The 16,178-nt window shown below is 35.0% G+C and overlaps 1 protein-coding gene across 1 annotated transcript in view; it reads right to left on the reverse strand.

Moving 5' to 3' along the window:
• The window catches only part of FCHSD2 (FCH and double SH3 domains 2), a 244,535-nt gene that overhangs the window by 42,353 nt on the left and 186,004 nt on the right, over window positions 1-16,178 (reverse strand). Inside the window, exons 10-11 of the mRNA XM_002693439.7 lie at window positions 14,639-14,734; window positions 2,548-2,664 (exon numbers count right to left, since the gene is read on the reverse strand). Coding sequence (XP_002693485.1) covers window positions 2,548-2,664; window positions 14,639-14,734 — 213 coding nt within the window. The remainder of the gene's footprint in view (window positions 1-2,547; window positions 2,665-14,638; window positions 14,735-16,178) is intronic.

The raw sequence follows: 16,178 nt of genomic DNA on the forward strand, positions 1-16,178 counted from the left end.
AGTTTTAAAAAATAATAAGATCTATCAAATGTGTCTAAGAAACCTTTGTGTGTTTGTACAAATAGACATCATCCTCTAATCCACTGATTCAATAATTCAACTGTATCATACTTCACTTGCTCTTACTTTACTGCCATTTGAGTTTTCAAATTTCTCAATATTATAAATATTACTGTACTAACTACCTGGGCTTCCCAGGTGGCTCAGTGGTAAGGAATCTGCCTATAACACAGGAGATGCAGGTTTAATCCCTGGGTCAGGAAGATTCCCTGGAGAAGGAAATGGCAACCTACTCCAGTATTCTTGCCTGAAAGATCTCATGAACAAAGGATACTGGCAGGCTACTGTGCACGAGGTCACGAAAGAGTCAGACAAGACTTTGCAACTAAACAAAAACAACAACAACCTAGTCAATGACTCTTTGAACACATGAGGATATTTATCTAAGGCAAAAACATAAAAGTAGAAATTGTACATTTTTATAGACATTGCCAAATTGCTCACAAGAGGCTGTACCTATTTTTCTAGTAGTGTGTAAGAGCACATTTCTCTACATTTCACCAACACTGGATACCATCAATCTTTGAAATTTTAAAAAGATTATCTCATTGTTTCAATTTTTGTTTCTCTGTAATAGAGCATCATTTCATATCCTCTATTCATTTTTCTAATTTTTTTATTATTATTTAAATATATTTCCTTCTAGATATGAGTCCTTTTTCTGTTATTTATGTCATAAATATTTCCTCCCATTCTATTGCCTTTCTCTTAACTTTCAGAAAACCTGTTGTTTTACAGAAAGTTTTAGCTTTTATGTAGTCACATTCATCAATCATCTTACTGTATAGGTTCTGGGTTTTGTGTCTTACTTAAGAAACCATTTGTAATATGCCAAAAATATTCTTATTCTTTTTTTTTTTAGTTTTCAGTAGTCTTGTGTCTAGCACTCAGGTCTTTAATTCTTTTGAAATTTACCTTGCATATGGCAGAAGGGAGAAATCTAACTTTATATATTTTTCCAAATACACAAATAATTGTTATAATGCCATTTCCTGAGTAAATCCTTTACTCAAAGATTTGAAATGCCATTAACAAGTTTTTATTATGAAATATTTAAATACACTCAATAGACTAGTGTATTTTAAATACACTAAAATACAAAAATAGACTAGTATGATGAATTATTAAATATCAATCTCCAAGATTCAATAGTTAATGAAACTTCTCCACATTTGTTTTACCCATTCTTTATTTTTCTGTGCTAATGAAAAGCATTTTAAAGCAAATTCTAGACATCTTGTCATTTCATTCCTACATGCTTTAGTAAAAGTCTCTAAAAACTTAAAAAAAATACAACCATAATACTATTATCAGACTTCACAATAATCCCTTGGTCACCTTAATATACCGTTCATCATTAAAATTCCCTGCTTGTCGAAAAATGACTTTTTATAGTGTTTTTTCGAATCAATATCTAAAGGTCCATACATACACAGATCATTTTCTTTGATACATTTGTTAACTTCTGTATGATGCTACAGCTTTAAAACTACAAATATCTCATTATTATTATTACTGGCTATTGCTGTTTTGCTGTTTAGTCATTAAGTTGTGTCAGATTCTTTTGCGACCCCATGGCTATAGACCGCTAGGCTCCTCTGTCCATGGGATTCCTAGGCAAGAATACTGGAGTGGGTTGCCATGCCCTCCTCCAGAGGATCGTCCCAAGTCAGGAATCGAATTTGTTTCTCCTGCTAGGTAGGCAGATATTAGACATGTTTTAGGATCAGATGAAGTTCCTTTGAAAATATTTTTAAAGTTTCACTGAGATTTCACTGAAATTACAAATAAATTTAATTACAAATTTTTTTTTTTAAGTCAGAGAAAGACAAATACTATATGTTAGCACTTATATGTGGAATCTAAAATATAAAACAAACTAGTGAAAATAACAAAAAAGAAACAGATTCACAGATATAGAGAACAAACTAGTGGTTACCAGTGGAAAGAGAGAATGAGGTAGGGGCAAAATAGGGGCAGGGGATTAAGAGGTATAAACATGCATAAAGTTAAGAAGCTATAGGGATATATTGTACAGGTATTTAGTAGATAGTGGAAAACATTGCTGAGTGTTCAATTATAGGAAAAATATATATCAGATATTTTTCACACAATAAAATTCAACTCCTTAAACTGGTTTGATGTTTGACTTAAGTTAGATATAACCTCGGAGAAGGCAATGGCACCCCACTCCAGTACTCTTGCCTGGAAAATCCCATGGATGGAGGAGCCTGGTAGGCTGTAGTCCATGGGGTCGCTAAGAGTCAGACACGACTGAGCAACTTCCCTTTCACTTTTCACTTTCATGCATTGGAGAAGGAAATGGCAACCCACTTCAGTGTTCTTGCCTGGAGAATCCCAGGGACGGGCAAGCCTGGTGGGCTTCTGTCTATGGGGTTGCACAGAGTCGGACACGACTGAAGCGGTTTAACAGCAGCAGCAGATATAACCTACTTAAAGTTAGATGTAACCTACTATTGCACTTACCCGTTGTTGGTGAACAATAGTTTTGTGCTCCCGTGCCACACGTGTGGCCCATTTCCGAGCCTCTTTGTTTAAACTGTGCTCTTCTGTGGTCCCTGTTTCTGATTCTAGCTGTCGGCTCTACAACACAAGAGAGAACAGAGGGAAAAGTACTGTTATCCTTGTTGAAATCACTACCATTTTGTAGGTAGACCAGAGGGCCTTCATTTAATCAGCACTCAAAACAGGAGGCATGCTCCACTACTGTGGAAAGCAATGTCTCATGTCATAGGAGATTAGCAGAAGACAAAGAGGATGGTATAAAAACCATAAATGACCACAGATTTTTGTCTTCCACTGCTGAACATTAAAGCTTCATCTCTAATACTGTAGCTTGACCCATTTTGGGTGTGAAGAAAACTAAGCTAAGCAAAAAAGTATTCATGCCAACTTACTATGACACTAAAATAGCTGCATAGACAAAACAGAAACAATTTAATAATTTCAATGGGATTAAAGCAGGAATCATTGGATAGAAGTGAAAAGAAAAAAAAATAAAACAATACAATAATAGCAACACAACCTAACCATCCTCAAAAATACTGGGCTTTAGTTACAGGTCCATCACCAACTTACCACCAAACCTCAAGCTAGCTTTTGTCCTTCTTCTGGGCTTTACTTGTCATCTCAAAGACAGGGATGCTAGAGCAAATGATCACAAAGAACAAACTGCAAAATCTAACTAAACAACAGTTAATAGTTAACCCCTATTATGCAAGGTACTGTGGCAAGTGCTTCATGTAACTTTTATAATAATTTTATGAAATGGGTCACATGGTCATTTTATAGAAAAGGAAACTGAGGCTCAGAGATGTTAAATAAAATTTCCAGTGTCTACCAGATAGTAAATGTTACAACTTCTGATTCCAGAACTAGAGCTCTTAATCATTAAACTGTTTTAACTTCTTCTAAAGAATGAAGAATTCATAAAAAAACAATCTTTATTAAAATTGGATTAAAAATTTAATATTTTGGGGGGGGACTGTAAGCAAGGTTGAAAAACTTTTTCTCTATGCAGACATTTCAGCTAAAGCTAGATTATATAATGATAAAAGAATTGAAACATATCTAAATCTAACCAACTTTACATTTACATTTTATACTGATTCATTCTTTGGGCTATTAGGGAATTATATTTGGTTTGCAAAAGAATCTAGGCATTTAAATTCATCTCTGTACTCAGAAGCCAAGGTTTAAAATGTTAAACCCTGAATGCAGAATGGAAATGTAATCTATAGGATGTATGGTAGAAAGGTATACTCTGAAAAGCTCAGGTACAGATTTTTGAGCCAGAAAGATCCAGTTTTAATCTTCTCTATGCCATTTACTAGCTTTATGATCTTTTGGGTTGTTAATTAATCTGCGTTTTAGTTACAGTTGAAATTGGTGAAAATGCCATCTATCTCAAAGGGGTTATTTAGGACAAAATGAGGTCATATTTTAAACATTTTCTTATAGCATATGTGTAAGTATCCAATAGATGGTAATTGCTAAAGACCCAAAAGAAAATTACTTGAAACAAAAAAATTAGCATTATTGCTAATAAAAAAATCCAAATAATTCCCAGGTTCCTGATAGCCCAAATAATGAGTCAAAAACAAGGTGATATAATGAAAGATTGAGATCCAAAAAGAATAAAACTGTAGAGCACAGAGTAGATGAGAAAGGAGGCAGCTAACACAGAACTTTAATTTTTATTACTGAGGCACATTGTAGGAACTGGTAAACTGGTCTAAAATGTGTCTTGGCTGCATGGCCAACTTGCCTACACAGAATCAGTACCTTTTTACTGAGTATTATCTGTGCTTGAAAGCTGTGCTTTTTTCCCCTCATTCCCTATGGGTTTACTATTACTCAGAATGGAGTGCCGATGATCAGGACAGATCACAAATACCACTGACTGGGAGACGTGATTTTGGGAACTTCTGGGCAAGGAATGACATGTAACAAAAATTCAAGTAGATTGATTGCTTTCATGAATTCTGACATCAAGCCATGGAAAAACATGGCTAACTATAATACAGTTCTAGACAAATGAGAATTCCTTATAAGGAAAACACAGGCCAGGGTACTAAACAATACATAAAGAAATGTTCTAATGCCACTCCCACAAATAAAGGTCAACATAAATGAGAATCTAGTAAAGATCACTACCTTTTTAAGATGGTAGTATCAGTAGTGGTTGATTCCAGGAAAGGATCTGTTAGTGACTGCTTCTTTTTAAAATGGTGGCTAATTTAATCTTTAGTTCATACTTTTAATACTTTTCCTCTATTTCTTAAAAATATGTTAAAATATATAAAAGAACAGTAACATACATAGGCTATTCAGAAATAATTTAAAAAACACTGTTATTTTCCTAAAGCAGAATATGAGACTAAAAATTAAATACCACACAACACAGTAGATTAGCTCTGGAAAAGTTCACTTATTTAACTTGATTATTTTATAACAATTCTCTGCATAATAGACAAAAATAGTTCAAATTACAAACTGAAGAGAAATGCTATAAAAGGAATTTTCTATCAACTTTTAAATGTAGGTTAGGTAGTTTATTAGTCTGTCAGTTTGGATTATTTGATAACTCAGGTCAACTCACATGATTCTTGAAATTTTTGGAAACATCAGATTTCAGAAATCATACAAGCTTTAATAAAACATTCCAGAAGCAGACAGATCTTTTCCTGGAAAATAAATGTCAATCCAAACACAAGCCTATGCTTTTGAGTACTCTTCTTTCTGGTTGGAATAACTACCCTATCTTTTTTGGTCCACAGACAAATTCCCAGTTATTTTTCAAATCTCAGTTCAAGTCCACGTTCTCTGCAAAATCTTCCCTGATATTCCCAGACAGACTCAGGGATTCCTTCAGTTTAGACATATCTCCATTATATTAATTTATTCATTTGTAAGACATCTACTATGTGGCTGCTGTCAGGCTAACATAACGTTATACTGTGACTACTGCACATAAGTTTCTTCCTGTTTGTCTTCAGGCAATATGAGGCCCTAAAGGATTCATTCCTGGCATGTAGCACCATGCCTAACAGTACACAGAATGCCCTCAGTAAAGGCTGGTTAACAAATACAACCTAAAGTGAGGGCCAGGCCACCAGATTACTAGTATGGTGCCTTCAGAAGTGATGAGAATAACATACTGAATTGGAATCAGTTTCTAATGGATAAAGGAAAGTATTTTGTGTGGAGAAGAACAGGATGAACAGAGGAGAAAGAGGACTAATAGTAAATTAATGCCATGCATTTTAATCCAGATTCTCAAAGCTCATTTTAGGACTGAGATCCCTCTGCTCTTGTAAAATAAAAGATCTCTTTTCTCATGTTTAAATTCTCACTACAAAATCCATTCAAAATGGATGGCTAAGGAAGGAATTTTTTTTTTTTGATTCCCCAACTTAAGGAATCTTTATACATTTTATTTTATGAAATTTATTTGTTCTTTAAAAAGTAGCCATTGAATATGAAGTGCATTCACTCCTCAGAGAGGCCTGGGTATGTCACTCTGGCTCATATATTTAACTTCCTCTCTGGGCCGCAGCTTTCTCAACTGAAAATCTAGACATCTCTAGATGAGATGAAATCCCAGATCCTTACCAGTGCTGCAATTAAGAGAACAGGCTCACGCATTGGCTGTAATCAGAGGGAACAGTGTGTTTCTCTGTGTAAGAGACCCAGAAATTATGCTATTCTATTGCTACTGTTCTCTGCTCCAAATTTCTTCTTAGCATTATCTGAGATGATAGTCTCAAGAGCAGAAGGGCCTTTGTAAAGATTATTAAAATATTCTAAAAACCTATAAATTTACTTGGAATTTTTAATTCATGACATAATTTTAGGATGTATTGGAGATGAAAACCATAAAGACAAACCATGGAAGGTGCAGGATGTCAAATTTCTAAGATGGTTAGGGAGTACAGATAATGCAGATATTAAATATCCATGATGCACTATTGACTGAGAAAAAAATAGCTTAAATTCAAGTCTATTAATAATCTACTTATAAAAAAATCTACTTATAAAAAGTTGTGTGTCCATTATCTAGGTAAGTATATATCTGCAGAGAAATGTTCAGAAGGATATTGGCCAAAATGTTACCTGTGGTTACCTCTGAATAGTGAGGGTTTAGGTGAAAATTTTTTTAATGCTTTTTTATAATTAGAAAACTATACAGCTATTTTAATTTTTAAAAGGGTATCATTTATTGAATATTTAAGCTCTGTGCTTAAATGTGTGTTTTACATACATTTAGATCTCAAAACAATACTAATAGAGACTATTCTCAATTTATAGGTGTGGAAATCTAGGCTCAAAAAAGATATATGTCTCTCTAAAGCCTTTTAGCCAGTAAGAGCTAGATCCAGAGTTTGTGTTGAGACTTCTTGAGATTCCTGCTATCTTTTTATGACCATAGAGAGAGACAGAGAAAGTCACTCAGTCGTGTCAGATTCTTTGCGACCCCATGGACTATACAGTCCATGGAATTTTCCAGGTCAGAATAGTGGAGTGGGTAGTCTTGCCCTTTTCCAGAGGATATTCCCAACCCAGGAATCAAACCCAGGTCTCCCTCATTGCAGGCAGATTCTTTGCCAGCTGAGCCACAAGGGAAGCCCATACTTATATGACCATACTGTCTATTAATTGTTCTATTTATCTAACACTGATAACATAGAGTAATACTGAAAAAGACATTGCTAAAATACAAATTTCTTTTCAATGAAATTTTGGCTAAGCTTTTACTGAATGCTAAGACATCTTTAGGCTTAAACTAATATGTCAAGGATATTGGAAAGTGTGGGACTTCCCTGGTGGTCCAGTGGCTAGGACTTCACACTTACACTGCAGGAACACAAGTTCCATTTCTGGATGGAAACTAAGATCCTGTAAGCTGCACAGTGTAGCCAAAAAAAAAAAAAGAAGAAGAAGAAGATATTTTTTGATGTAATGTTGTTTTTAAAAAAACAAAAGTCAAACCATTTCAAGAGTTTAGGAAGGCTTTCAGAGCCTAGCAATGTTACTTTCAAAAATCACCAATCCAAAAAAAAAAAAAAAAAAATCACCCATCTTTTTAGAAAGTAATATTAAAATAAAGTCTTTTCAAAATTTATAGTTATTAAATAACTTTAAAGAACTACACTACAAAAAAAAATTTTTTTGGGGGGGTGGCTGGGGGTGGCTGCTCCTGTGGCTTGCGGGATCTTAATTCCCTGACCAGGGATTGAATGTAGGCCCTCAGCAGTAAAAGCAGGAGTCCTAACCAGTGGTCTGCCAGGGAATTCCCTTTCTGAATTTCCTTTCTGTCCTAAGGCTGAAGAACTTAAGACAGTCCTCTCTGAACACCTGACAGTAGACACTGCTCATTCTAGAAAGGGACACTCATGTCTATAATCAGAATCTTTCCATTTGGATATTATTGCCAGTATATGTACAGGAGGATGGTATCTATCTATTCATCAGGAGTATTTTCCATAAATTCTCTACCACAATGTGTTCATGTTGATGCTGCTGCTGCTGCTAAGTCACTTCAGTCGTGTCCGACTCTGTGCAACCCCAGAGACGGCAGCCCACCAGGCTCCCCCATCCCTGGGATTCTCCAGGCAAGAACACTGGAGTGGGTTGCCATTTCCTTCTCCAATGCATGAAAGTGAAAAGTGAAAGGGAAGTCGCTCAGTCGTGTCCGACTCTTAGCGACCCCATGGACTGCAGCCTACCAGGCTCCTCCAGCCATGAGATTTTCCAGGCAAGAGTACTGGAGTGGGGTGCCATCGCCTTCTCTGATGAGTCAATGCTAAATGTAATGTAAGATTCCCATCAACAGCAAGAGCCACTTGTAACAGTGAGAATTTTCAGGTAAATGCTTTGCATGATATATTGATCACATATAGATGTTTTTATAGACAAGGGCATTTAAAATATATTTATTTATTTGGCTGTGTTGGGTCTTAGTTGAGGCACATGGGATCTTTTAGTTGCGGCATGGTAGATCTAGTTCTCTGACTAGGGATGGAACCCAGGTCCCTTGCAGTGGGAGCACTAAGTCTTAGCCAATAGACCACCAGGGAAGTCCAGACAAGGACATTTTTGCTAATACTTATTTTTAAATAGATGCAAAAATTGCCCCACTTAAGTGAAACTTTAATATGCAAAATTCTAATTACAGCAAGCGGTTGTCTTATTTAATATAACTGTTAACCTATAGAAGGTGGAATTAAATGTCAGAAGTAGCATTTTAAATAATAGGAAAAGATCATATATTGGAAATTAATTGTCAGCTCTTTTCTTTTTTTCATCGTTTCTGTGAAGATTTTATTATTTGTAGTTCAGAGAAGGTAAACAGGAAAGGGTCCTCTCATCCCCACCAGGAAGTTCGAGGGAAATGTTCCCTTAAGGTTTTCCTGCTTGTGTGTGTGCTGTGTGTGCAGCTGCTTCAGCCATGTCTGACTCTTTGTGACCCCATGAACTGTGGCCTGACACGCTCCTTTGTCTATGGGATTTATCAGGCAAGAATACTGGAGTGATTTGCCATTTCCTACTCCGGGGGCTCTTCCCTACCCAGGAATTGAACCCGTATCTCCTGCGTTGCAGGCGGATTTTTTACCACTGAACCACTGCCTGCTTGTATAGATCATACTTATCTAAGTTTTGTGGACATGCATGTTTCTTGTATTCTTTCCCAGGTTAATTTTGTCCTTTGTCACAAGATGTGAGGAAATGCTCCCTAAGTGTACACAACACTAGTTCTGATAATGGAAGGGAGACACACTGAGATGTATGTAGGGCAGAGAGGTGCTAAGCAGAGCAAGTCATGTACTTTTAAGAGGAATAAGAATGGACAGTAACTATTAGCTACTTTTTATTCCAGACATATTGCCTCTTAGCCTTAAAAACTGCTGAGAGGTTGGTGAGTTATCCTTTGTAGAATAAAACAGGAGAGAAAATCCCAAGGAACTTCCAGTGATCAACTCAGTAAGGGAGTTGAAAACTGGAGGCCATGACTACAAAGTGTTATCATATTTCATTATCTTGGTAATGTCTTCTATATTTTATATTTAAGTATTTCCCATAGTAATTTGTGGCACAACCTAAAAAAAAAAAAAGAAAAGAAACATGCTTGTGTTGAGGATAGGAGAAAAAAGGCTGTTAACATTTATTTTCTATCTACTATGTGCCAGGCATTGAGTCAAATCTAATTTTCAAACTCAATAAAGTACAGTCATTTCATATAAGGAAGCTGAATCATAGAGGTTAAATATATATAAATATGTAAATAAATACAGCCAGCACATAGCATAGCTAGGATTTGACTCCAAAGCCCATGATTTCTCATTGTACAACACCTGCATGAATCTCTAACACAAAGTTATCACCCATGTGACAGCTGAATGACTTTAAACACAGAGATTCTGATAAATGTACTTGTAAAATCTCTCTCACAGAATTTACATTTATCCTTATTTTTTGGGGGGGGAATTTTAGGGTACATTTCATATCCTTCTTAGAACAATCTTATACTAAAAACTTTCATTTAAGTGAAGAAAGATGAACTTTATTATTTCTAGAAAGATTTTTGCCTTTCAGGTCATCTGATACCAGGAGATACAAAGAAGGGATACCTTGGAAATCAGCAATTCTATATGGAAACAGAGACATATAAATCTTTCAGTATTAACCATGAGCCAGCTACTAAATTACTACATCAGATGGAACTTGCCACTGATCACTGTCACTTATCATCATCTTAAGGTTAAACTAAGATTCCTAATTTAATTCTATGGCTGTATAGTATAGATCATTGTGACTTTAGAAAATAATTTTGGCCAGTTCCCTTTGGTATATCACTCTAAAACATGACTTAAAATAATCATATATTAAAATAAAATGAAAAGGAATTTTGATGTACTAGCAGATAAAAAAAGATTAAGCCAAAACAAAACAAAACACCAAAAAACAAAAAACAAGAAATGTAATACTTTCAACCCTTAACTAAATCCCAGTGGTTAATATTGTGACTGTTTTCAACTGTACATTTTTTGCTTTTGTAGGGAAAATATTGGAATCTGAAATAGTTTATATTAGAAACTTTTCAGAAGAAAATAAGTTACATTTAATCATGATGTTGACTTTAAAAGTCATATGGCTTTCCTAAATTTAACTTATCTAAATCAAATATTTATTGACTACTCTTCTCTATTTAAGGCAAGGGCATATACAAATTATATGCAATAAATATCTATTGGGTGAATAAAAATGAATGTGTTAAATCCATAAGGATTCAAAGTTCCTAACATAAATTACAAAATCCAAAGTAAAATAAAGGAACAATACTGTCCTGCAGAGGGAACTTGTTTGCAATTACCACATGGCTGTCATACGTGAAAAGATTCCATAGTTATCATATGTAAAACTCAAACACAAAATCTGGCTGCAACCTGCATTTACAGTGTTGTTCAACTCCTTCACCATACCAAACCTACTTGCTATTTCAAATACCGTAATGCATTTTCAAGCTTTTCTGGCTCTAATACTTATTAGCTGAGTGATCTTGAGCAAATTTCTTAAACACAGCTTCCTAAACTATGAAGATTAAAAAAAGCACCTAAAATATAGGATTGTTGAGAGGATTAAATGAGTTAATTCAAGGAATTCAATTAGAAAAATGTCTAACATGAAATAAACCTTCAGTGAATGTCACTTATTATTTTTATTATTTTCAATTATTATTTTCACTTCCCAGCATGTTTTTTTTCCCAATCCTGCAGAGTAAATTTCAATTCACCTTTAAGATCTAATCCATATTAAGAAGACACACAATCTGATAAAAAAAAAAAAAAAACTAAAGATCTGAACAGACATTTTATCAAAGTAAATATATGAATCACTAATAAGTCATAAGAAGATATTCAATATCATCAGTCATTAGGTTAATGCATATCAAAACTGCAATGAGATTCTATTTTATATCCTCTAGGATGACTATAAGCAAAGAGACAGATGATAACAAATGGCAGTGAAGATACAAAGAAACAAAACACACATACAATGGCAGGCAGAAACACAAAATGGTAGCCACTTTGGAAAAGTCTGGCAATTTCTTAAAAAGTTAAACATAAGTTACCATACGATTGATTCAGCAACTCAAGAGTAATGAAAACACATTCATACATTAACTTGTACACAAATGTTAATATTAGCATTACTGATGATAGCCAAAAGTGGGTAATAACCTAAATTTCTATCACTGATTAACAGATAAACAATATGTAGTGTGTGGAATACTATTCAGCAATAAAAAGGAACAAACTGTCGATACATTCTAAGACAAAGATGAACCTCAAAAACTTGCTAAGTGAAAGAAGCAAGACATAAGAGACCACGTATTGTATGGTTCAATTTATATGAAATGTCTAGAGAAGGTAAACCTATCAAGAAAGAAAATAGATTAGAGGTTGCCTGCACAGGGGATGGGAATATGGATTAACAGTAAATGGACATGAGGGATCTTACTGGGGTCATGAAAATGTTCTAAAACTTATTTGTGATGCTGGTTGTACAATTTGGTATATTTACTAAAAACCAGTGAATAATACACTTGAAATGGGTGAATTATACGATATGTAAATGTCTCTATAAATTTGTAAAAAAAAAAATTATACCACATCAGGATGCATTAACTGTACTCATCAACGGAAACCAAGAGCATTCTGTCAGGTACAGCACTTGCCTGATTATATTTTACTTATTTGTGTACATGTCAGTGAGCTTCTTGAGTTTGGGCTCTTCACATGTAGTAGCTATCCTCAGCATCTGTCTGAATGATTGGCACTCAGATAGATACAGTAGGAACTCAATGTCTGTTGCACTGAAATGTGCTCCAGAAGAGGATAGGAACAATAGCAATTTCAGAAACACAACAGAAGATAGTGGCAATTAGTCCTTCCTACATGCCCTACATTTACCCAACAGGAGAAGTAAATTGATGGGGCAGTGACTGGTGCTCTCCACTCTGTGACAGGCTTAGTGCTACCAACTCCAAGAGGAAACCAGAAAAGCAACGGAAACAATGGTTCCGTTCTCATATAAAAGAACAGTACTAGTCTATACTGGGTAAAAACAATTACTTGGGATTTTATTTTTTGTGGGCAATATGAATACTTAATCTAAAACAAAACAAAAAGTATATACAACAAATTTTACAGGTAAAAACATTTTCAAAATGATTATTCTAAAACTTTCAACAGTTGACAATCTGGGATGATTTTTATAAATGTGTGAGCATTTATCGTTTTCCATTATGAAAAGATTAATTGCTCCCCAAGTGCTGAACATTTCTTCCCTGAAAACACAGTAGCATTTAGAAAGAACATTAAACTGCAATTAGGATGTCAATGTGTCATTAATTCACTGTATGACTCTGGACAACTCTCTTTTCCTTTTTAGGCTTCAGTTTCCTCTTTAATAAAGGCAAGATTAGTTCTAAGGTTCTTTCCAGCACTCCTATTGAGGAAAACTAAGATGCTTCAGACAAGATGACAAATGAGAAGCTCAATCTTTTTACTATAAATAAGAAAAGAAATCCCTAATTTATAAGGGAAAAGGAAAAGCCCCAGCTTATTCATTCAGTAGCCCCTTACACATATATTTATAACTTTCATCCCAGTACCAGGTCCCACCCTTCTTTTAACATGCAAACCCACATATCCCATCCCTCCCACCCCTGACCCATACCCCCAAATACCTCAGCTATGGTCATTCTCAGAGCACTGACAGGGGAGAACTCAATATCCACCAGCTGGGCAGCTTTTAAACTCTGCCCAGTACAGATTGCACAAGGACAGAAAACAGCATAGAGTTAGAATTGTAAGGCAAACAGGGACACAGAGCTAAGAACATTTAGCACAGCGTTTAGAAACAAAGAAGGATTCAGGGTTGTCATGGGACTTCAGATGAGTGAGATCAGTCCCTATCAGCCTCATTTTCCTGAGGAAACTGGGAAAAGGTAAAATAATCTCAAATGGGTCACAATTTTAAGTCAAGCTTGACAAACTTGTCCATACCCGGTATCCTCAGGACAATGTCTCTGAGTCGTTAAGCAAAAGCTGATAGATTAAAAAAGGCACTACTAAGGGCAAGGGTTAATAATCTAGCGGGAAATCCTGATTTCCTACATTCCTTTATATAGCCACTAACAGGGCTTTAAATTTAGTAGGAAAAGTAATGAAGACACCTCCAGCAAAGGTTTCTATTAAACTGATACCATTAAACTCTGGTATCATAAACTCCCCTGGTCTTGATTCTAAGTTTACCAGAGACTTTACCAACATAACTTGATTTCCCTCTTGGCTTACCTGCATTGAGAGAATGTGGTAGATATGTGCTTTCTTACCTTACAGAAGTAAAATACCTTTGAAAAAAGTTATTAAATTAGTATTCTGGTTCTTTTTTTTTTTTAATTACAAAATGGCTATCATTTTTCATAGAGCAAACTCAAGGATAAAAGTATATGATTAATGTTTGCTTTTTATACATTGCCATTCGTGTTACATTGGCATTTGTGTTAATACTTCCATAGTCTAAGAAATCTGAAATCTGAAAGGGCCTATAATTTTTAAACAAACCCAGTAAAATATTTGTATACACATATTCATTATTCTATTTATTAATTCCATTCTAGTTAAAAACCATTGGTTTCTTCAGAAGAGTATACATGTGAAGAATTTCATAAATAGAAAGTATAAATTTACATCTGAATTGAAAAAAATTTATTGAATATTTTTCTCTTCTTCCCTCAGTTCAGTTTTCAGATTTCCAGTAACTTGTTCTATAATTTAACCCTACTAAGTAGAAAGTTGTTAGCATAAAGATGTTGGGTGTGTCAGTCATATTTTAGAAAGGAATGTCACAGTTTCTTGGCACCCTTACAGTTTTGTTATAAAATTGAGATATACTCAGTCTTTTTTGTCTGTCTATTCCAAAGAGAATAGTTATTGAAGCACAAACATAGCTTAAAAACAAATAAAATGAAAATCTGGAATTCCCTTACAGTATCACTGTCACAAGGCTGGAACTGGAAGGGCTGGGGTTTGTGAAACACAGCATTCTCTTGTAAAAACAGCTGAAGATTATAGTCTCGTACCACCTAAAGAGAAAATAAAATATCTTTAAGGTTAAAATGTTCAATAATTGCATTTTTTAAATTTAGGGTTTTTTCTGTAGTTTTCAAAAATGATAAGTCATCCAGTACTACGTGGTCAAAAAGAAATGATAATTACAATTTTTTTCATTTCATTTATTTTTAAAATTTTTATTTATTTATTTGGCTGCATCAGGTCTTAGTTGAGCATGTGGGATCCATTTCCCTGACCAGGGATTGAAACTGGGCCTCCTGCAATGGAAGTGTGGAGCCCCAGCCACCAGGGAAGCCCTTCATTTTGGATAACAGTTGTTATCCTTGTGCCCCATTTTCTCAAGAATCTAAATATGGAAAGTACTAGGTTAGAAACTAGCCCAGATTTGGGGACTAGACAATATGTACTATTTTAAGACTGCAGAAAGATGGCTATTACACAAGATGTTATTCTTTTGAATGGGGATAGGTAGATGCAAACAGGGAAGCACATCAGTTTTTTCTAAACCAGTTCTAAAGTTTTAAAGGCCTCTTAAAGTTTGCTTTATGGAGACTGCCATCTACTAGGAAACTGCCAGATAACCTTGTACACAACACAAAACAGTATTTTTCTAGTACTTCTCGCCACATTTCTAAGGAAGTTATATTCCAATTACCATCTTAAAGCATACCAAGAAGAACAGACTAGACAGTACTTTACAGAGAAGAGAAATTTTGATACACAGAAACTAGCAAAACAAATAGCACTGAAAGAGAGCCCTCTAAAAAAGAGTTCACTGCTATATTCCCTGGGAAAGAGTAGAAACCAACAACATTTGATTGTACAGAAATCCAGTTTCTTGTTTGCTACACTGCTTACCCTTGACTTGTCTTTCACCTGCTAAAGCTCATTAGACCTCTGCCAGAAGATGGGCAGAAGAAGGAAATAAAGTTTACAGCAGTCTTTGGCTATACTTTAGTAGACCTGGGAAAAGAATTCATTCAGGAGATGGAGAAAGTAGGAGGTATATTTTGTATTTTACTTACCAATACATCCCAATTCTCTATTGTTTCCCTCCCCTTCCTTCAACAACCATTTACTGAGAGAATTTACCAGGCCTAATATTAAACGCAGCAGAGAAGGGGTTATACACAGAGGAATAAATATGAATAAACAAAGTTAGTATCTTCAAGGAATTTATAATCTAGAAACTCGGACAATTAAACAGATTACACAATTAAAATACGCTAACAAAGTACATAGAAGGCACCAGGAGAGCGCAAGTGCTATTTAATTCAGACTCCAGGGTGGGGTGGAGGAAGGAGTGATTGGAAATACATGGTCAGGGAAGGCTGGCTGAATAAACATATTCTTAAAGGGAAATATGTTTTTTCTTTTCCTGGATTCCAGCTTTAAGCTAGAATAACTGAGAAAGCTCCTGATACAGTCCTGAGACACAGCCTCACTAGTCACCAT

This window comes from Bos taurus, chromosome 15 (genome assembly GCF_002263795.3).
Source record: "Bos taurus isolate L1 Dominette 01449 registration number 42190680 breed Hereford chromosome 15, ARS-UCD2.0, whole genome shotgun sequence".
Lineage (NCBI taxonomy): Eukaryota > Metazoa > Chordata > Mammalia > Artiodactyla > Bovidae > Bos > Bos taurus.